General features: G+C 46.4%; 1 protein-coding gene across 7 annotated transcripts in view; it reads right to left on the reverse strand.

Moving 5' to 3' along the window:
- The window catches only part of ERC2 (ELKS/RAB6-interacting/CAST family member 2), a 1225588-nt gene that overhangs the window by 591259 nt on the left and 609796 nt on the right, over positions 1–24533 (reverse strand). For all 7 annotated transcript variants that reach the window (XM_075321314.1, XM_075321312.1, XM_075321310.1 and 4 more), the window contains one exon: positions 15378–15538. In XM_075321314.1, coding sequence (XP_075177429.1) covers positions 15378–15538 — 161 coding nt within the window. The remainder of the gene's footprint in view (positions 1–15377; positions 15539–24533) is intronic.

The following is a 24533-nucleotide window of genomic DNA, read 5'->3' on the forward strand; positions in this document are numbered from 1 at the left end:
ATAGCTTAGTGGTTAGCAGCACAATGGTTCAGTGGTTAGCAACACGGCTCAGAGATTAGTACTGTTGCTATATAGGTAGCCAGTAGATCAGTACTTACTATCTGTTTGTCATCAGTATTTTAAAAAAACATTGAGGTTTTGCAAGCTACTCTTAGCTCTAGTTCATGGAAAAAAAATACAAATAGCAATTGTCTGTTGTATTATTTCACAAGAATTTGGGAATTTGGTCTGAAAATTACACCAGACTCAAACATGGTTTTCTTTTGGCAAAGCCCTGGTGTTTAAAAAAGAGGATATTTAAAAGGGTTCATAGATGGAGCTGGTGCAAATTAGATTCGCAGGACTTGGTCCATCGGCTACGTCGATATTCCGTACATGAATCCTCGGCTCTTCTTTTGATTAGCCGGCCTGCCTCAACATCACACGTGCGTCAGGCCGCAAGGATCAGGCCGGCTAATCAAAAAAAGCAACGTGGATTCTAGCGGCTAAGAACAATAGATAACGTGACAGTAAGTCTGATTGCAAAACAATGGCACTATAATTAAATAAACTACATAAATTCTAAATATTAAACACAAGGCGCAAGAGTCTTTAAATTTACCAAAGTATAGAAATACCCCATAGACACCGTGATACAAATGTATAAAACATTTTATTTTATAGTGCACAGGGTATTACAGTACATATAAATTAACAATCATGAAAAACCAGATTGAGTAGGTGAAGGAAGAGGGGAGACCCCCACGTGACCCAGGAATTATATCAAAGTTGTGTCGGACCTGCTGAACCAGATGATTACAACACTTAATGTGGCAACCTGATAACCATAAGGATAATCCTATGTAGGGACAAAACCATCCACTGGGCAGCTAGTACCAGAACCCATGGCCTGGGCCTATGGCCTTAAATCAGGTCATAACTCAAAGGGCCTATATATAAAGCTGCACAATGGACGGAAAAACCCACTAAGGCACTGTTGTCACTCAATACCAATTTGCCAGAAAAAAAGGGGTAAAAAGTGCCCAAGTAGTATCATGTAAGTCAATCATTAATGAGGCATACAGGCTTACCACAAACAGTTAAAGCGTCCGAGAATCCTGGAGGGCACGTGGGGACCGACGTCCCAACACGTGTTTCGTCACAATGCTTCGACGAAGCATTGTGACGAAACACGTGTTGGGACGTCGGTCCCCACGTGCCCTCCAGGATTCTCGGACGCTTTAACTGTTTGTGGTAAGCCTGTATGCCTCATTAATGATTGACTTACATGATACTACTTGGGCACTTTTTACCCCTTTTTTTCTGGCAAATTGGTATTGAGTGACAACAGTGCCTTAGTGGGTTTTTCCGTCCATTGTGCAGCTTTATATATAGGCCCTTTGAGTTATGACCTGATTTAAGGCCATAGGCCCAGGCCATGGGTTCTGGTACTAGCTGCCCAGTGGATGGTTTTGTCCCTACATAGGATTATCCTTATGGTTATCAGGTTGCCACATTAAGTGTTGTAATCATCTGGTTCAGCAGGTCCGACACAACTTTGATATAATTCCTGGGTCACGTGGGGGTCTCCCCTCTTCCTTCACCTACTCAATCTGGTTTTTCATGATTGTTAATTTATATGTACTGTAATACCCTGTGCACTATAAAATAAAATGTTTTATACATTTGTATCACGGTGTCTATGGGGTATTTCTATACTTTGGTAAATTTAAAGACTCTTGCGCCTTGTGTTTAATATGTATCTCCGAGTTGTTGCCTATAATATCTGGATTTTTATGTTATATATAAATTCTAAATACAAAAAAATCAACAACGGTGCAAATTCAATGATTTAAAAAAATAAAAAACACACAACCCCCAATAATAAGCTGCCGCGTCAGAATGCAGCAGCAACCATGGAGATCAAGCTGAGCAAAGATACTAAAAGAGAATTCTGAGAATCTTTAGCTAACTCATTGAGGAAAAAAAATAATGTTGGCATCCCTGGCACATTAAAGCTTATTTTCTTATTACTTCTGGCCAAATTTTTACATTTCCAAATCCTAGAGAAATGCTTGTGTGTCCAGATTCTGCGTCGTAGGAAGGAGGAGAGCAACAGACGGCGATTACAAACATTAAGCACAGAGTCTGTGGGAAAATGAAGTGGTAACTAACTGATAAATCCTCCTATTAAATCTTTATTCATCCTTCTGTAAACGTCTCTTAAATGATTCAGTTTCTCGATATTCCGCAAGATCCCTGAACACTAACAATTAATGGCCACTTGTAAATTCAGCTGGATCAGATGTCAGGCCAAAACGCAGCAGAACCCCCCAACTCTGTCTGGAAATGCAAACATTATATAAGCATTGGAAATCATCTCCGACGTTCATGCATACAGAGACCACTTGCCAGCTATAACTTACTGACCACAACCCGCGAAGTCTTCCACTACTATTCACCCATCAGTGGACACTATCCATTATGGCTTCTAGGAGACATCCAAAACCTTAAAACACAAGTTTAAATCCAAAAAATGGCCAAAAGTTTGTCCAACATGGTCCCAAAACTGGATCATCTAGAACAAATAGGTTGTCTGCCAGCATCCATATCTATTCTGCTCGGACCGTAAGCTCCATCCGGTCTCGACTCCGTAGAGACAGAGGCAACAAGGCTTTTTAGGGCCCAAACTCAGGAGATGATCTTGTGTTCCTTGCCTTTACTAACCTACCTAAATGTAATATTTCTATGTGTGGTACTACCAAAACTGATAAAGAGCCCACCAGTTGACTTGTGGTCAGGCACGTAGATGTAATAGGGGTTGCAATCACACTCAGTCCCTTTGGCCTAGATGAAAGGACCACAGCCATTGAAGCCTTGCAGTAACTGAGGTCCCTGTTGGAGCTTTTGCACCGGAGACCATGAGCGTAAAAGAGGTTGTCCACTACTTTGACATTAATGGCCAATCCTTAAGAATGCTTTACAGGCAGCGACATCGCTAATGATGTCGCTCGTGAAAGCACCCACCACCATCGTTTGTGCATCACGGGCAAATCGCTGCCCGTGGCGAACAAAATTGCTAGTACCCATCACACTTACTTACCTTCCCAGCGACGTCGCTGTGGCCGGCGAACAACCTCTTCGTTAAGGGGGAGATTCGTTTGCCGTCACAGTGACGTCACACAGTAGCCCGCCAATAGAAGCGGAGGGGCGAAGACCAGTCGCATTAATGACACGCCCTCCTCGTTGCCGGAGGACACAGGTACGGAGTTGTTCCTCATTCCTGGGGTGTCACACGTAGCGATGTGTGCTGCCTCTGGAACGATGAACAACCTGCGTCCAGCACCAGCAACGATATTATGAAAATGAACGACGTGGCAACAATCAACGATTAGGTGAGTATTTTTGATCGTTAACAGACGTTCGTAGCTGTCACACGCAACGACGTCGCTAACGAGAACGGATGTGCGTCACGAATTCTGTGACCCCCAGTGACATCTCGTTAGCGATGTCGTTGCGTGTAAAGCCCCCTTTAGGATAGGTCATCAATGTCTGATTGGTCGGGGTCCAACATCCCGCACCCCTGCCGTTCAGCGGCTCTTGGTCCCGGCGGTGGCAGCAGGCAGCTAGAAATGCTCAGCGCCGATGCTGCTCCGTCTTCTGATAGCAGCCAAGGCCGGGTACTGCACATCCACCTCCTATTGATTAGAATGGGAGGCAGATGTGCAGTGCCCAGCCGCGGTAAAATAAGTAGTTAAAGGGGTTATCCGGCTTCTATTGACTTTTTTTTTTTATTTCCCTATTGGGCTACATTGGGGCAGGTAAGTAGATAGAGACCACTTACCTGCCCTGCTGTCAGCCCCTCTCCCCCGGCTCAGAGTGGTCATGTGACCGCTCCTGCCGCGATTTTGCTGCTTCCGGTCATTTCATGTCAACATGGGCAGGGCCATGTTGACATGCAAATCTGGAACAGCATGTCGCCTCCCTGCTGGGCTGTACAGTGCGATGAGCCCCACCCCCCTTCCCTGCACCCTCCCACACATTCCACCGCACCCCGTACTCTGCCCACAACCTCCCCCTGCACTTCTGTGGGACCCGTGACCTGGGGGAGGGGCCTGGCGGTGGCTGCAGCGGTGTCAGCGCCAGCACCGGGCCCCCTGCTCAGGATCACACATTCAAATGTACCGGCATCACAGATCACAGATCACCGATCACAGATGCCGGTATATTTGAAAGCGCTGATGAGAAGGAGCGCAGCTTCTCATCACTGCACGCTGTCTGTGCTCTCTTCAGCACAGCGGTGACGTCACTACTGTGCTGATATGTCCAGAGCACAGACAGCGCGCAAACGTGCAGGAGCGGCGGGGACCGAGGACGGGTGAGTATGCACTCCCTACATGTGTTCCCTATGGGGGTAGGGGGTCGGTACAGAGCGCTGTGTGTGTATGTGTGTGTGTGTGGTGCAGAGCCCGATGTGCGTGTGTGCGGTGCAGAGCCATATGTGTGCGTGTGCGGTGCAGAGTCATATGTGTGCGTGTACGGTGCAGAGCCATATGTGTGCGTGTGCGGTACAGAGTCCGATGTGCGTGTGCGGTGCAGAGTCCGATGATGTGCGTGTGCGGTGCAGAGCCATATGTGCGTGTGCGGTGCAGAGTCCGATGTGCGTGTGCGGTGCAGAGTCCGATGTGCGTATGCGGTGCAGAGTCTGATGTGCGTGTGCGGTGCAGACCCCGATGTGGTGTGGGGTGCAGAGCCCGATGTGGTGTGGGGTGCAGAGCCCGATGTGGTGTGGGGTGCAGAGCCCGATGTGGTGGGGGGTGCAGAGCCCGATGTGGTGGGGGGTGCAGAGCCCGATGTGGTGGGGGGTGCAGAGCCCGATGTGGTGGGGGGTGCAGAGCCCGATGTGGTGTGGGGTGCAGAGCCCGATGTGGGGCTGTTATTTGCAATGCTGTAGTGATACCAGGTCAGGTGCTGGGGCAGAATACTGACAGGGAATGTGTGTGCAGGGGGCGAGGCTGGACACTGGGGAGGGCTGGACAGTGAGACCGGGCGGTGTCAGCTCTGACTGAGGTTTAGCACAGGAAGTGGTCAGTTTGCAGGAGCAGAATGTAAACAGAGCGCTGCAGAGAATAAAGGGTGAATTCAAGAGGAACAAAAGTTAGAAAACAAAAAATAACAATGTAGGGGTGATTTATATGACAATACAGCACAGATTAGCTTAACAAAAATGTTTGCGTTTATGTCGGACAACTCCTTTAAAGATGTAGCATGTCCATCTTTTCCGCTTGGAAGCTCCTTGAATTTTATAGATTAAATTCCAAATAATAACGCTGGTGGTAAAACAACGCCAACGAAGACACTGCAGGAAAAACACTGCTGGCGGCTTCTTCAAGCGCTTTTGCCTTGGAAAATTTGGCAGGTATTCCAACATTTAAAAGATGCTATGCGAGTATTCAGGGGATTTTATTTTCCTTTTTAATGGCCTATATGGTTCCAGAGATATGGATTGCTTCCTTTTGAGCTAATTCCTATGGCCTTTTGAGTGGAACATGGTCATAGGCTCCTCGGGGGCGTGTCCTTAGGCTGCTTTACATTAATACTCTGTGAGCCACATTCCCTTGGTAAAGACCATATAATTAGCACTAAATTAAAAGGCCCGTATCTCTGGAAGATTTTAAAAAAGCAAAATACTAAGGGGAGCAGTGGGAATAAAGTACTGGCCAATCAAAACACGGCCACACCCCTGAAGATGATCTGGTTATTCTCCTCTGACACTGGCCAATCAAAACACGGCCACATCCCTGAAGATGATCTGGCTATTCTTCTCTGACACTGGCCAATCAAAACACGGCCACACCCCTGATGATGATCTGGCTATTCTCCTCTGACACTGGCCAATCAAAACACGGCCACACCCCTGGAGATGATCTGGCTATTCTCCTCTGACACTGGCCAATCAAAACACGGCCACACCCCTGATGATGATCTGGCTATTCTCCTCTGACACTGGCTAATCAAAACACGGCCACACCCCTGAAGATGATCTGGCTATTCTCATCTGACACTGGCCAATCAAAACACGGCCACACCCCTGAAGATGATCTGGCTATTCTCCTCTGACACTGGCTAATCAAAACACGGCCACATCCCTGAAGATGATCTGGCTATTCTCATCTGACACTGGCCAATCAAAACACGGCCACACCCCTGAAGATGATCTGGCTATTCTCATCTGACACTGGCCAATAAAAACACGGCCACACCCCTGAAGAAGATCTGTTTATACACCCAGTTGACGAAGGAGAAAACGTGCACCATTACTATCAGGCGGCATAACTTTGGAATGCAGGGGTGCAGAAGAAAAAGAGAAACTGTTCCAGAATCAGTGGAAAAGCGCTATTTAGAGGACATACATGTAAAAAAAAATCTACTGAAAAATCTTTTTTACGGTCAATAATGCACTGATGTGTTCGGCCGGCAAGATCGTAACACTCTTTGAAAGGGAAATGGAATTGGGAACTCTAAATGGGGAACCCATCAATTAACCTAGAATTCCCTGATAGAATATGTGGAAATGATTTTTCCAAACCAGACATATCCTGTTATTTGTTATAGGCCCTAAAGAATAGTTCATTGAGACAACAAATGTTAAATAATGTAGTGCACCAAAACTGGAAGACCTGCTCCACATACGATCTGCTCTTTGTGTGGCTCGTGGCTGTTTCCGCTCCTTGCATATGTCACTGATATACCCTGAATGACAGTATCTGTGTGCGCAGCAGCGAGACCCGTCAGGAAGGGCGATAATATGAGATATTACATGACAGGGCGGCTCCGACACCGGAGAAAGAGCAGAGGAACAGATCGGATAAACGTGACAGCGTTCAAAACAGAGGAGCCATGTCTTTACGATCAGACCAGTCAATGTCTCCACATGTCCGGAGGCTCCGTATACTCCGATATACCAGGAATTAATATATTAAGTACAGAGCCTACAAGACGTCCTCAGGGGTCTGTTTTTAAAGGGCTATATACTAAACTTTCCAGTAGACATATACATGGCAGGACACACTTACCTTTCAAGGACATGTTTTACAGATAAGACTCGTGCGAGCGAGACAATGACTGTTACCGGAAGATCTATATACATTTTACTGCTAAATTGGCTTCCTGTAAAAAATCACAACCTTCCACAACATATGTGTCATCATGTCCCATTGTAACATACACAAAGTGCTGACACTGTTTCTGAACAGGTTATTGTTAGCGATGAGCGGACACTGCAATGCTCAGTACACGCAACTAGTGATGAGCGGGCACTACCATGCTCGGGTGCTCAGTACTCGTAACTAGTGATGAGCGGGCACTACCATGCTTGGATGCTCTGTACTCGTATCTAGTGATGAGCGGGCACTACCATGCTCGGGTGCTCAGTACTGGTAACTAGTGATGAGTGGGCACTACCATGCTCGGGTGCTCAGTACTCGTAACTAGTGATGAGCGGGCACTACCATGCTCGGGTGCTCAGTACTCGTAACTAGTGATGAGTGGGCACTACCATGCTTGGATGCTCTGTACTCGTATCTAGTGATGAGTGGGCACTACCATGCTTGGATGCTCTGTACTCGTAACTAGTGATGAGTGGGCACTACCATGCTTGGATGCTCTGTACTCGTAACTAGTGATGAGTGGGCACTACCATGCTCGGGTGCTCTGTACTCGTATCTAGTGATGAGCGGGCACTACCATGCTTGGATGCTCTGTACTCGTAACTAGTGATGAGCGGACACTACCATGCTCAGGTGCTCTGTACTGGTAACTAGTGATGAGCGGGCACTACCATGCTTAGGTGCTCTGTACTGGTAACTAGTGATGAGCAGGCACTACCATGCTCAGGTGCTCTGTACTGGTAACTAGTGATGAGCGGGCACTACCATGCTCAGGTGCTCAGTACTGGTAACTAGTGATGAGCGGGCACTACCATGCTTGGATGCTCTGTACTCGTAACTAGTGATGAGCGGGCACTACCATGCTTGGATGCTCTGTACTCGTAACTAGTGATGAGTGGGCACTACCATGCTTGGATGCTCTGTACTCGTAACTAGTGATGAGTGGGCACTACCATGCTTGGATGCTCTGTACTCGTAACTAGTGATGAGTGGGCACTACCATGCTTGGATGCTCTGTACTCGTAACTAGTGATGAGTGGGCACTACCATGCTCGGGTGCTCAGTACACGCAACTAGTGATGAGTGGGCACTACCATGCTCAGGTGCTCAGTACTCATTACTAGTGATGAGCGAGCACTACCATGCTCGGGTGCTCTGTACTCGTATCTAGTGATGAGCGGGCACTACCATGCTCAGGTGCTCAGTACTGGTAACTAGTGATGAGTGGGCACTACCATGCTCAGGTGCTCTGTACTGGTAACTAGTGATGAGTGGGCACTACCATGCTCGGGTGCTCTGTATTCATAACTAGTGATGAGCGGGCACTACCATGCTCGTGTGCTCAGTACTGGTAACTAGTGATGAGTGGGCACTACCATGCTCGGGTGCTCTGTACTCGTAACTAGTGATGAGCGGGCACTACCATGCTCAGGTGCTCAGTACTCGTAACTAGTGATGAGTGAGCACTACCATGCTCAGGTGCTCGGTACTTGTTACTAGTGACGATCGAGTGTCCGCTCATCACTAGTTACCAGTACTGAGCACCCAAGCATGGTAGTGCCCGCTCATGCCTAGTTACGAGTACAGAGCACCCGAGCATGGTAGTGCCCGCTCATCACTAGTTACGAGTACTGAGCACCCGAGCATGGTAGTGCCCGCTCATCACTAGTTACCAGTACTGAGCCCCCGAGCATGGTAGTGCCCGCTCATCACTAGTTACCAGTACTGAGCACCCGAGCATGGTAGTGCCCGCTCATCACTAGTTACCAGTACTGAGCACCCGAGCATGGTAGTGCCCGCTCATCACTAGTTACCAGTACTGAGCACCTGAGCATGGTAGTGCCCGCTCATCACTAGTTACCAGTACTGAGCACCCGAGCATGGTAGTGCCCGCTCATGCCTAGTTACGAGTACTGAGCACCCGAGCATGGTAGTGCCCGCTCATCACTAGTTACGAGTACTGAGCACCCGAGCATGGTAGTGCCTGCTCATCACTAGTTACCAGTACTGAGCCCCCGAGCATGGTAGTGCCCGCTCATCACTAGTTACCAGTACTGAGCACCCGAGCATGGTAGTGCCCGCTCATCACTAGTTACCAGTACTGAGCACCCGAGCATGGTAGTGCCCGCTCATCACTAGTTACCAGTACTGAGCACCTGAGCATGGTAGTGCCCGCTCATCACTAGTTACCAGTACTGAGCACCCGAGCATGGTAGTGCCCGCTCATGCCTAGTTACGAGTACAGAGCACCCGAGCATGGTAGTGCCCGCTCATGCCTAGTTACGAGTACTGAGCACCCGAGCATGGTAGTGCCCGCTCATCACTAGTTACGAGTACTGAGCACCCGAGCATGGTAGTGCCCGCTCATCACTAGTTACCAGTACTGAGCACCTGAGCATGGTAGTGCCCGCTCATCACTAGTTACCAGTACTGAGCACCCGAGCATGGTAGTGCCCGCTCATCACTAGTTACCAGTACTGAGCACCCGAGCATGGTAGTGCCCGCTCATCACTAGTTACCAGTACTGAGCACCTGAGCATGGTAGTGCCCGCTCATCACTAGTTACCAGTACAGAGCACCCGAGCATGGTAGTGCCCGCTCATGCCTAGTTACGAGTACTGAGCACCCGAGCATGGTAGTGCCCGCTCATCACTAGTTACGAGTACTGAGCACCCGAGCATGGTAGTGCCTGCTCATCACTAGTTACCAGTACTGAGCCCCCGAGCATGGTAGTGCCCGCTCATCACTAGTTACCAGTACTGAGCACCCGAGCATGGTAGTGCCCGCTCATCACTAGTTACCAGTACTGAGCACCCGAGCATGGTAGTGCCCGCTCATCACTAGTTACCAGTACTGAGCACCTGAGCATGGTAGTGCCCGCTCATCACTAGTTACCAGTACTGAGCACCCGAGCATGGTAGTGCCCGCTCATGCCTAGTTACGAGTACAGAGCACCCGAGCATGGTAGTGCCCGCTCATGCCTAGTTACGAGTACTGAGCACCCGAGCATGGTAGTGCCCGCTCATCACTAGTTACGAGTACTGAGCACCCGAGCATGGTAGTGCCCGCTCATCACTAGTTACCAGTACTGAGCACCTGAGCATGGTAGTGCCCGCTCATCACTAGTTACCAGTACTGAGCACCCGAGCATGGTAGTGCCCGCTCATCACTAGTTACGAGTACTGAGCACCCGAGCATGGTAGTGCCCGCTCATCACTAGTTACCAGTACTGAGCACCTGAGCATGGTAGTGCCCGCTCATCACTAGTTACCAGTACTGAGCACCCGAGCATGGTAGTGCCTGCTCATCACTAGTTACCAGTACTGAGCACCCGAGCATGGTAGTGCCCGCTCATCACTAGTTACCAGTACTGAGCACCCGAGCATGATAGTGCCCGCTCATCACTAGTTACCAGTACTGAGCACCCGAGCATGGTAGTGCCCGCTCATCACTAGTTACCAGTACTGAGCACCCGAGCATGGTAGTGCCCGCTCATCACTAGTTACCAGTACTGAGCACCCGAGCATGGTAGTGCCCGCTCATCACTAGTTACCAGTACTGAGCACTCGAGCATGGTAGTGCCCGCTCATCACTAGTTACCAGTACTGAGCACCCGAGCATGGTAGTGCCTGCTCATCACTAGTTACCAGTACTGAGCACCCGAGCATGGTAGTGCCCGCTCATCACTAGTTATTGGAGCTATGGCCAATAGAGCTGATGTTTCTAGAATGTCAGTTGCAAATGTACAAATTTGAACTGCCCTTTTCATAGTTTTCCCAGAGATATACCATAAGCCAACGTATTAGTCAGCAGTTTTCCTCATAGAGAATGCAAAGCGATGGGTGAAATTAGCGCTCGTGTATGAGACAGTCGGCTGCGATGGGTGCCACTCAATCGATTTGCTGAAGTTCAGTTCATCCAACAGCCATCTATTGTGTGTGGTCAGCCTAAAGCGGGCTTTACACTCTACGATATATCTTTTGATGTGTCATCGGGGTCACGTCGTTGGTGACGCACATCCGGCATCGTTTGACATATCGTAGCGTGTGACAGCTACTCACGTCTGTGAACGAGCAAAAATACTCACCTTATCGTTGCTCGTTGACACGTCACTCATTTTCTAAAAATCGAACGCCCGGTTGTTCATCGTTCTTGAGGCAGCACACAACGCTCCGTGTGACACCCCGGGAACGATGAACAACACCGTACCTGCGTCCCACTGGCAATGAGGAAGGAAGGAGGTGGGCGGGATGTTACGTCCCGCTCATCTCCGCCCCTCCGCTTCTATTGGCCGGCCGCTGTGTAACGTCGCTGTGACGCTGAACGTCCCTCCCCCTTCAGGAAGTGGATGTTCGCCGCGCACAGCGAGGTCGCTCAGCAGGTAAGTGCGTGTGACGGGGGTTTAACGACTTTGTGCGCCACGGGCAACTAATTGCCCATGACGCACAAACGATGGGGGCGGGTACGATCGCTCAATAGATCGTATCGTGTGACACTCGCATAAGGCTCTGTTCACTTTTGCATTTGATGTAGTATTTGAGGATCTTGGCCATTTCAGCGCAAGAATAATATAGCCTGCATCCAAATAAGAAAAACATTGGCAGAACACTAAGGGTATGTGTACACCCATATCTGCAGGTTAATAGCATAACTAGCAGCAATAGCAAATATTACTAGCTGTACTACCCGGCTTATATATATATACTAGCTGTAATACCCGGCTTATATATATACTAGCTGTACTACCCGGCTTATATATATATACTAGCTGTACTACCCGGCTTATATATATACTAGCTGTAATACCCGGCTTATACATATACTAGCTGTAATACCCGGCTTATATATATACTAGCTGTACTACCCGGCTTATATATATATACTAGCTGTACTACCCGGCTTATATATATATACTAGCTGTACTACCCGGCTTATATATATACTAGCTGTAATACCCGGCTTATACATATACTAGCTGTAATACCCGGCTTATATATATACTAGCTGTACTACCCGGCTTATATATATATACTAGCTGTACTACCCGGCTTATATATATATACTAGCTGTACTACCCGGCTTATATATATATACTAGCTGTACTACCCGGCTTATATATATACTAGCTGTACTACCCGGCTTATATATATACTAGCTGTAATACCCGGCTTATACATATACTAGCTGTAATACCCGGCTTATATATATACTAGCTGTACTACCCGGCTTATATATATATACTAGCTGTACTACCCGGCTTATATATATACTAGCTGTACTACCCGGCTTATATATATACTAGCTGTACTACCCGGCTTATATATATACACTAGCTGTACTACCCGGCTTATATATATACTAGCTGTACTACCCGGCTTATATATATATATACTAGCTGTACTACCCGGCTTATATATATATACTAGCTGTACTACCCGGCTTATATATATATACTAGCTGTACTACCCGGCTTATATATATACTAGCTGTACTACCCGGCTTATATATATATACTAGCTGTACTACCCGGCTTATATATATACTAGCTGTACTACCCGGCTTATATATATACTAGCTGTACTACCCGGCTTATATATATACTAGCTGTACTACCCGGCTTATATATATATACTAGCTGTACTACCCGGCTTATATATATACTAGCTGTAATACCCGGCTTATACATATACTAGCTGTAATACCCGGCTTATATATATACTAGCTGTACTACCCGGCTTATATATATATACTAGCTGTACTACCCGGCTTATATATATACTAGCTGTAATACCCGGCATATACATATACTAGCTGTAATACCCGGCTTATATATATACTAGCTGTACTACCCGGCTTATATATATATACTAGCTGTACTACCCGGCTTATATATATACTAGCTGTACTACCCGGCTTATATATATACTAGCTGTACTACCCGGCTTATATATATACACTAGCTGTACTACCCGGCTTATATATATATACTAGCTGTACTACCCGGCTTATATATATATACTAGCTGTACTACCCGGCTTATATATATATACTAGCTGTACTACCCGGCTTATATATATATACTAGCTGTACTACCCGGCTTATATATATACTAGCTGTACTACCCGGCTTATATATATACTAGCTGTACTACCCGGCTTATATATATACTAGCTGTACTACCCGGCTTATATATATACACTAGCTGTACTACCCGGCTTATATATATATACTAGCTGTACTACCCGGCTTATATATATATACTAGCTGTACTACCCGGCTTATATATATACTAGCTGTACTACCCGGCTTATATATATACTAGCTGTACTACCCGGCTTATATATATACTAGCTGTACTACCCGGCTTATATATATATACTAGCTGTACTACCCGGCTTATATATATACACTAGCTGTACTACCCGGCTTATATATATACTAGCTGTACTACCCGGCTTATATATATACTAGCTGTACTACCCGGCTTATATATATACTAGCTGTACTACCCGGCTTATATATATACACTAGCTGTACTACCCGGCTTATATATATACACTAGCTGTACTACCCGGCTTATATATATACTAGCTGTACTACCCGGCTTATATATATATACTAGCTGTACTACCCGGCTTATATATATACTAGCTGTACTACCCGGCTTATATATATACTAGCTGTACTACCCGGCTTATATATATATACTAGCTGTACTACCCGGCTTATATATATACTAGCTGTACTACCCGGCTTATATATATACTAGCTGTACTACCCGGCTTATATATATACTAGCTGTACTACCCGGATTATATATATACTAGCTGTACTACCCGGCTTATATATATACTAGCTGTACTACCCGGCTTATATATATACTAGCTGTACTACCCGGCTTATATATATACTAGCTGTACTACCCGGATTATATATATACTAGCTGTACTACCCGGCTTATATATATACTAGCTGTACTACCCGGATTATATATATACTAGCTGTACTACCCGGCTTATATATATACTAGCTGTACTACCCGGCTTATATATATACTAGCTGTACTACCCGGATTATATATATACTAGCTGTACTACCCGGCTTATATATATACTAGCTGTACTACCCGGCTTATATATATACTAGCTGTACTACCCGGCTTATATATATACTAGCTGTACTACCCGGATTATATATATACTAGCTGTACTACCCGGCTTATATATATACTAGCTGTACTACCCGGATTATATATATACTAGCTGTACTACCCGGCTTATATATATACTAGCTGTACTACCCGGCTTATATATATACTAGCTGTACTACCCGGATTATATATATACTAGCTGTACTGCCCGGCTTATATATATACTAGCTGTACTACCCGGATTATATATATACTAGCTGTACTGCCCGGCTTATATATATACTAGCTGTACTACCCGGATTATATATATACTAGCTGTACTACCCGGATTATATATATACTAGCTGTACTACCCGGATTATATATATACTAGCTGTACTACCCGGCTTATATATATACTAGCTGTACTACCCGGCTTATATATATACTAGCTGTACTACCCGGCTTATATATATACTAGCTGTACTACCCGGATTATATATATACTAGCTGTACTACCCGGCTTATATATATACTAGCTGTACTACCCGGATTATATATATACTAGCTGTACTACCCGGCTTATATATATACTAGCTGTACTACCCGGCTTATATATATACTAGCTGTACTACCCGGATTATATATATACTAGCTGTACTACCCGGCTTATATATATACTAGCTGTACTACCCGGCTTATATATATACTAGCTGTACTACCCGGCTTATATATATACTAGCTGTACTACCCGGATTATATATATACTAGCTGTACTGCCCGGCTTCGCCCGGGTTAATAACTGTTGTTAACAAAATAAAATTTATTAACAAAAATTTAATGTTGCAAAACTTCCATTTTCGATTGAAGTATCGACCCAATGAGGGTGTATTCGAGCAGTAACAATTGTGTGATACCAATTTTGCTTTTTCCTTTCATCACATTTATACGCTGAAGGGCACTGGGATCGAAAAGTAGGATAAATACGAAGATGCGCGCTTACCTATAGACAAAACCGCGCAAATGAATGGTTATATACTCATCTGTATAAATTTAAACTGGTGGAAACCGCACAATAAAGCTGAAATCAGTGATCTTACTTCATCTCCAGGATTTCTTCCAGTTGTTTTCGGCGGTCTATCATCAGATTGTTCAGGTGCGCTTCCTTGTCAGCAAGTGATTGTTGAGTTGAGGAGAGACGAGCTTTGGTGGAATCCAGCTCCTGTCTTGTCTTTTCAAGAGCATTCATGAGATCATCCATCTAAAGAAAGAAAGAAGTAATTAGATTTTTTTTCTTTTGGCAATTACCAAAGAGATTTCCAATTAACCTTCTACATCAGAGCATACCTAAGAAAGCTGCAGAGGGTCGCCTAGAATTACCTTCAAAGGAGAAGACTCTACAGCGGACCATCCCCGGAACACTATTCATTGTAACCGCCTCGGAGCGCTGACGAGCAATACATTAACAACATTATATAAGATTTTACTCTAAGTTTTTAATATTCATCAATATATAGTTTGCGTTTCCTGCAGGAAATTAGAATATACCGGCTTCACGGGAATCTCCAAACTCTTATGGTCAGTCCTAAATTCAACCGGTTCCAAAAATATATTAGAAAGCAGCCACCATTGGATGAAGATCTGGTTTTACTGATTAGTTCTGATTTTACAAGTTTGAAAACAACTATAAATTAGACTGGAATTGATATTTTCTCACGGTAGAACTAAGTTTCATCCAGGATCTGCCGGATTCCTTCTAAATGTTAGAAGCCATACTGATATTGAGCTCTCTGGGAATTTGGCCCATGAAAGTATGTAGGCAGGTGAAGAATAATTGTGGTGGCAATAAACTAGAGATTTCAGATGGACGCTTATTTGGTCTTCGAAGGTAGGGCAATGCAATAAGTGACAAAAAGGTAATTTGCCAATACTGTAGAATTATAGATTCAAAGTGCTACTGAGTGCATGGAGGGTGTGAGAACAGATGACAGGAGCGAGCAGATTTTAAGGAAAAGTTAGGAAGGAAAAACAGATTAGATGACTTACGTGATGTGACAATCCAGTATAAAGAGCTGTATTTTTAGAGCACACTATGGATAATCAGCATTACACAGATTGCCTGGGGTAGTGCTGTAACACACCTATCCTGGAACTGTGCATTTTTTGTCTCCTGTCTGCCTACAGCTTCCAGTATCTCTGCTTCCTGTCTCCCTACAGCTTCCAGTATCTCTGCTTCCTGTCTCCTGTCTGCCTGTGGATTCCAGTATCTCTGTACCCAGTCTTCTGTCTGCTTGCATCTTCAAGTATCTCTGCTACCTGCTTCCTGTATCCTGTCTACCTGTGGCTTCCAGTACCTCTGTAAATAGTCTCCTGTCTGCCTGCAGCTTCTAGTACCTCTGCTATGTTCTTCCTGCCTCCTGACTGCGGCTTCCAGTATCTCTTCTATTAGTCTCCTGTCTGCCTGCGGCTTTCAGTATCTCTTCTACCAGTCTCCTGTCTGCCTGCGGCTTCCAGTATCTGTGCTACCTGCTTCCTGTCTGCTTGTGGCTTCCAGTATCTCTGTAACTGGTTTCCTGTCTGCCTGCAGCTTCCAGTATCTCTGCTACCAGTTTCCTGTCTTCCTGCGGCTGCCAGTTCTTCTGTAACTAGTCTCCTGTCTGCCTGCAGCTTCCAGTACCTCTGTAGCCGGTCTCCTGTAGCTTCCTGTACCACTGTACCAGGTCTCCTGTCTGCCTGTGGCTTCCAGTATCTCTTCTACCAGTTTCCTGTCTGCCTGCAGCTTCCAGTACCTCTGTACCCGGTCTGTCTGCCTGCAGCTTCCAGTACCTCTGCACCCGGTCTACTGTCTGCCTGCAGCTTCCAGTACCACTGTACCCGGTCTCCTGTCTGCCTGCGGCTTCCAGTATCTCTGCTACCAGTTTCCTGTCTGCCTGCAGCTTTCAGTACCTCTGTACCCGTTCTCCTGTCTGCCTACAGCTTCCAGTACCTCTGTACCCGGTCTCCTGTCTGCATGCAGCTTCCAGTACCTCTGTACCCGTTCTCCTGTCTGCCTGCAGCTTCCAGTACCTCTGTATCCAGTCTCCTGTCTGCCTGCAGCTTCCAGTACCTTTGTACCCGTTCTTCTGTCTGCCTGCAGCTTCGAGTACCTCTGTACCCGGTCTCCTGTCTGCCTGCAGATTCCATTACCTCTGTATCCAGTCTCCTGTCTGCCTGCAGCTTCCAGTACCTCTGTACCCGTTCTCCTGTCTGCCTGCAGCTTCCAGTACCTCTGTATCCAGTCTCCTGTCTGCCTGCAGCTTCCAGTACCTTTGTACCCGTTCTTCTGTCTGCCTGCAGCTTCGAGTACCTCTGTACCCGGTCTCCTGTCTGCCTGCAGCTTCCAGTACCGCTCCTCTCTGCTACCTGCTTGCTCGCTTCCACTACCTTTACGACCTGTTTCCTATATACCTCGCCTGCCTGCTGCACTGACACTCATGTCCCTTGTACCCACCCGGACCTTGGGCTTGGAGGATCTACCTGACCAGGTGAGCCTAAACAAATACAATCCATAGAATTGCTGCCATGTGAAAGACGTCTTGTAGATGCGAGTGGAAGGTTTGAATTGTAGAGTATTTTAACCTTAGGCCATTTGCGGGAACAGAGGGTAGGGTGGTAGAAATAGGTTAATTGGACAAAAAAAAGCCCTTGTTGATAAGATTGCAAAAGTAACATATGAGTTTACAATTCTGTATTTTCATACTCCGTTTCGAGCTCGGAATAAATGTCTTTATGAAAGAACATCTTGTAAAATGTCTTAAACTGGAAAAATGTTTATAACTCCAGCCAATATTTGAAGGCAACCGATTGGAGGATAGAAAGAAAAAACTAATGGAAAAAGTGTTCGGAGTGTAAAGCCTTTTACAAACGCTTTGTTGTAGAACCCACATCCCTGTAAAATGCGCCGTGTAAGTGTTAAGTAAACACACTTAAGAATATGAGGTCTTTCGATCATTATGTTTCCTTTCAAAATCACGGACGACTCGATGATTATTTTAAAAATAAAGATAAGAGCCCTCGAAATTCTGGACCATTTTATAAAGTTTTCATTTTAGCGCTTTACAGACACAACTAGAATATTTTTATTTGAACAGCTAACAAAGAGATGGGTTTATAAGGCACAGCTGCGACACGCCGGAGATCCCAGCCGGGCGCCTCACCACAAGACACCACAAAGTGTTACCTCACCTTCCACACTTTTTATGCTGCGGAATCTGTACTTGGTTACGAGAGAATTTTTGCTTTAGTTTCTTCTCTCTTCAGGGGAGTAGGAGAACAGCTTCACTCGAATTAATCACATTGACCACACACTGTGATATCACTCATCAATAAATCTGTGAGAGTTTCCATTCTAGGGGGCTCGATAGCTGTATCATTGATCCATACAGTCAATAAGATACCTATAGAAATGTACGTCAACTTTAGTGGATCTATTGAGATGCTAGCCACTACTTACGGGGAGTGTGGGCAGGAGCGTAGTCAGGAAAGCCGGAGTCTGTTAACAGAAGAACACATATATGCACAAAGAGAAAACAGAGGTATAGTCAGGGCAATATCTGAGTGTCAGAAATCCAGGTGAGCACATAATAAGTTCAGGGGGAAAACAGAGACGTGGTCAGGACATGATCCAAGGTCAAACCGGCAGGAGGTCACAACAGGAACAGGGAGCAGGCAGAGAGGAGTCAAATAACGGTCCGGGGTGAGAGAACAAAGATCAGAATATAGACACAAACCAACAGCACAACTGCAAAACCAGAAACTACAACTGGCGATGTCCTGGGCGAGCATGCTCAGTAAGAAGCCTGAGCAATTACCAGGAAGATGGGACACCTGAGTAAGCAGCACCAACATGGAATCCTGCGCTGTCAAACACACTGCTAGCTCAGTGAGGCTAAGTTCACACTTCCGTTGTTTTGCATCAGTCACAATCCATCGCCTTGAGGAATTACAGTATCCTACAAAATATTTTGCAGGAATCCGTTTTTCCCCCTAGGCTTCTATTAGCGACGGATTGCGACTGATGGCCTTGTGTTGACGGATCAGTCGTTTAGTGACTGACCATCAGGCGGGAGCAACACTGAATGTAAAGTTTTTGGAGCGGCAAAAAAACGCACGGCGCAGGTGTCCGTCACAATCCTTCAAGAGCTGTAATGGATGTCTATGGTGCTGGATTCCATCATGATCTACTGAGCATGCCCAGCATGTGTTGGCACTCCCATTGGGCTGTCCCAAACACAAACGAACAACAACGGATGCGTCCAAAAAGGACGCACAGCGGATGTAACGGATGCGTTTTTTCACAGGATTCCTGTGAACAGAATCCTGTGAAATAATACATCCGTTGCATCAGTTGACAGCTAAAAAACGACGGATCCATTGTTGTGTCGCAACGATGGACCTGACTGATTTAAAACAACGGAAGTGTGAACCTAGCCTAACACAGGAAAGTGCGGCAGAGCATCCACCCCTTCATGAGATTTGGCCCCTGAAATTTAGGCCCTACAGAAATAAAGGAGAAAATGTGTGTCTATGTGTTGAATGCAAAAACAGTTTTTTTTCCCAAAGGATCTCAAAAATTAAAGTGACGGTGCCCAAAGAGTCGCTGTTAAAGAGGAAGCAACCAACCATATAGTCGCTAAGGAGGGGCAACCTGATATGTCGCTCTAACGTCTGTAGCTATAGCAATGGCTATCAGCAACCAAAGCAGAAGTAACTGGGGCCTTATTATGAGTAAGATTGTTCTGGTTGCCTATAGCCACTGTAGAAGTAACTGGGGCCTCATTTATGATTATTGCCTCACAGTAAGATCGGTCTGTTTGCCTATAGTCAATGCAGAAGTAACTGGGGCCTCATTTATGATGATTGCCTCACAGTAAGATCGGTCTGTTTGCCTATAGTCAATGCAGAAGTAACTGAGGCCTCATTTATGATGATTGCCTCACAGTAAGATCGGTCTGTTTGCCTATAGTCAATGCAGAAGTAACTGGGGCCTCATTTATGAGAATTGCCTCACAGTAAGATCGGTCTGTTTGCCTATAGTCAATGCAGAAGTAACTGGGGCCTCATTTATGATGATTGCCTCACAGTAAGATCGGTCTGTTTGCCTATAGCCACTGTAGAAGTAACTGGGGCCTCATTTATGATGATTGCCTCACAGTAAGATCGGTCTGTTTGCCTATAGTCAATGCAGAAGTAACTGGGGCCTCATTTATGAGAATTGCCTCACAGTAAGATCGGTCTGTTTGCCTATAGTCAATGCAGAAGTAACTGGGGCCTCATTTATGATGATTGCCTCACAGTAAGATCGGTCTGTTTGCCTATAGTCAATGCAGAAGTAACTGGGGCCTCATTTATGAGAATTACCTCACAGTAAGATCGGTCTGTTTGCCTATAGTCAATGCAGAAGTAACTGGGGCCTCATTTATGATGATTGCCTCACAGTAAGATCACTCTGGTTGCCTATAGCAACTAGAATACAGCTTTCAGCATTCAAGCTGATGACACAGTTTTGTCCAAAGGCTCTTAAAGAATTAAAACTGCGGCTTCCAAAAAGTTGCTTCTAAAAGGGGCAGCAACTATATAATCGCTAAGGTGGGGCAACCTGCTCAATCGTTCTAAAGTCTGTAGCTATAGCAACGACTGTCAACAACCAGTGCAGAAGTAATTGTGGCCTCAATTATAAGGCGGGCTTTACACGTTGCGACATCGCTAGCAACTGCTAGCGGTGTCGAGCGTGATAGCACCCGCCCCCCGTCGTGCATGCGATATCTGGTGCTTGTGCCGTAGCGTACATTATCGCTACGGCAGCATCACACGCACATACCTGGTCGGCGACGTCGCTGTGACTGCCGAAAAATCCCTCCTTCAAGGGGGAGATGCGTTCGACGTCACCGCGACGTCACTAAGCGGCCAGCCAATAGAAGCGGAGGGGCGGAGATGAGCGGCACATAACATCCCGCCCACCTCCTTACTTCCGCATTAGTGGTGGGCAGTCCGGCTCTTTTTGGTGATCCGGTTCCCATGGCTCCGCTCACCAAAAAGAGCCGGATCTTTCAGATCGTTCTCGGCTCCTTATTGAATATGTGTTCACCCCAGGTGAACACACATTTAAAATTATAGTAACGCCGCAAAACCCTCGCCCACCCGCGGCTTAACCCCGCCCACTTACAAGTGAACAACTAGATTGTTCAGTAGGTGGAGTTTAGTCGCAGGTGGGCGGGGTTTAAGCGGTGAAAAGAGCGTTTAGAGATTTTAGTGGCTCTCACTGGTGATCCAGCTCCTGTCAGTCACTGCCGGGAGCCGGATCTTTGTGTTGGATCGTTCACGACCGACAGATCACTATTCCGCATTGCCGGTGGATGCAGGTAAGGAGATGTTCGTCGCTCCTGCGGTGTCACACACAGCGATGTGTGCTGCTACAGGAGCGACAAAGAACATCGTATCTCCTATTGGTGCGACATTATGGAAATGAACGACGTGACACAGATCAGCGATTTTTAACGCTTCTGCGCTCGTTCATCGTCGCACTTAGGATTTACACATTGCGATGTCGCAACCGGCGCCGGATCTGCATCACTAACGACGTGACCCCGACGATATATCGGTAGCGATGTCGCAGCGTGTAAAGCCCGCCTAAGAATTGCCTCACAGTAAGATCCTTCTGGTTGCCTTTAGCTATTGCAGAAGTAACTGAGGCCTCATTTATGAGAATTGCCTCACAGTAAGATCACTCTAGTTGCCTATAGCAACCAAAGTGCATCTTTCAGCGCTGAAGCTACTGAGGTAAAGTGAAAGCTGAGCTGTGATTGGCTGCTATGGACAACTAGCACAGTCTGACTGTGAGGCGCTTTTCATAGCTGAGATTTGAGATTCACTTCAGGGTGAAACTGAAAATGTAAGCTTAGCGAGCGTAACCAACACATTATTTTCTTATTTTCTAGCACTCGCTCTGGCTCCTATAAAGTCATAGCTGCCAATCATAGAAGAAGAGGACAGAGATAGATGGTAATCAAGTAGGTGGGAAGATGCACTGGACTGTTTGGTCCTATCCAGTGTGCACCGAGAGCCTGTGCTTGGTTTGAACAGTCATTTGGTGTTCACAGACCTCTACATAATGACCCAGCCGAGGTTTTCTAGATTACTATACAGCTTTGAGCATCGCGATCACATCCAGCCCTCCCTGAATCCTGCCATTAACAGTGATTGAAGTTCCTCCTTACCTTTACTTCCCAGAAATTACCTAGACAAATGGGAGAGCTGGTGTATATTATAGCACTGCGGTATAAGGGCTCCGTATGCAAAGAATTACTGGTCTCCTTATCTCTCCACTACTGCTAATCACACGCAGAGCTCCGGTCTATAGCCCAGAGGAAAGGGCTCTGTGATGTTCGCTGTGCGCTGATAAAACACAGATGTCAGATAAAGCATTATAGTCTGTGTACATGATACAGAGCGGCTTGCTCCAGTCTACCGTAAACCGGACTCTGCGGCCGTCACATACGGTAAATCCTCAGAATCTCATTTTCTCTTTCTGTCTTCTCCTATCTGTGCAGATTTCTGGAAGATCCGCTGATTATCCTGCCTTACAGTGACACCTTTTGGAGCTGGAGGAAATCGTACAATTGTGGACGGCCAGATAGGAGGTTTTATGCTTCGCCCTGTGATAGTCCTTTACTTTCCATAATAAAATGGCAGAAAAAACATTTAGATCGAGGATAAAGGAAAGGTGAAATGAGTTTGGGCAGATAAGAAGCAGCACAGGTATCTTACAAGTATCGCCTGCAGTATCCGCAGAGTGAACTGAATCAGCAATAACCTGGAAGAGAACCGGACCCCGAGCGCTCATTTAGGCTCCATGCACACGCTGCGGAAAAGTTACCAACAAAACTGCACCTTGGGTCAAAAAAATGAAAAAAAAAAAAAGCGTGCGTTTTTGGTGGGTTTTTGTGCCGTGCATTTGTTAAGTGAAATCAATGGCTGGAAGTACTAAAAGACACAGGACAAAAACACACAAAGAACTGACACGCTGTAGTTGGTCAGCCCAAAACTGGAAGCAAAAAAAAAAAAGGCAACGTGCGCACAGCATTTTAGAATTCTCATAGACTTTGCTGGAGAAGGAAAGACATGCCGAAACGGGCAACAAACTGCACCAAAAACACAGCAAAAAAACGCAACGTGCACATGGAGCCTAAAGGCTCATTTACACACAGCGACATCGCTACGATGTCGGTGCCGATCGCACCCGCCCCCTTCGTTTGTGCGTCATGGGCAATTCGCTGCCCGTGGTGCAGAATATCGTTAGTACATGTCACACATACTTACCTGCCTAACGACGTCGCTGTTGCCGGCGAACTGCCTCTTTTCTAAGGGGGCGGTTCGTGCGGCGTCACAGCGACGTCACACGGCAGCCGTCCAATAGAAGCGGAGGGGCAGAGAGCAGCGGAAAGAAAGACACGCCCACCTCGTTGCCGGAGGACGCAGGTACGGTGATGTGTCCTCGTTCCTGGGGTGTCACACATAGCGATGTGTGCTGCCTCAGGAACAATGAACAACCTGTGTCCTGCACCAGCAACGATATTTGGGATTAGAACGACGCGTCAACAATCAACAATTAGATGAGTATTTTTGATCGTTAGCGGTCGTTCGTACATTTCACACGCAACGACGTCGCTAACGAGGCCGGATCTGCGTCACGAATTCCATGACCCCAACGACATCTTATTAGTGATGTTGTTGCGTGTAAAGCCCCCTTAAGGCTATGTGCCCAAGAGACAATGTACCTGCGGACTTTGCCGCAGGTATTTCCGCAGGTTTCACGCAGCTGCTCCTCGGTATCCGCAGCTATCCATTGCTGCGGGATTCGAGCAAAATGGTTGCGGTAAACCTGCGGGATAAGTGCGGCATTTGTGTGAAATACCTGCGGACGTCATGCCCTGTATCTCCATAGTGGAAAGGCTGGACTATCGCAGATATTTACAAATAATAATGAACGTGCGGCTGCGGGACATCCGCAGCATTTCCCGCAACAACCGCACATACCGCAGCATTGATACAGCTCTCCCCAAATCCCATAGGATAACATGGGGAGTGTCTGTACTTGCGTAAACCCGTGGATTTATCTGGAAAATCCAATAAATCCGCGGGTTTTCCGTGGCAAAATCCACAGGTACATTGTCCCATAGGCACATAGCCGAGGGCTCACGTTGAATATTTTTGCTTGC

The sequence above is a fragment of the Anomaloglossus baeobatrachus genome, chromosome 8 (genome assembly GCF_048569485.1).
Source record: "Anomaloglossus baeobatrachus isolate aAnoBae1 chromosome 8, aAnoBae1.hap1, whole genome shotgun sequence".
Taxonomy (NCBI): domain Eukaryota; kingdom Metazoa; phylum Chordata; class Amphibia; order Anura; family Aromobatidae; genus Anomaloglossus; species Anomaloglossus baeobatrachus.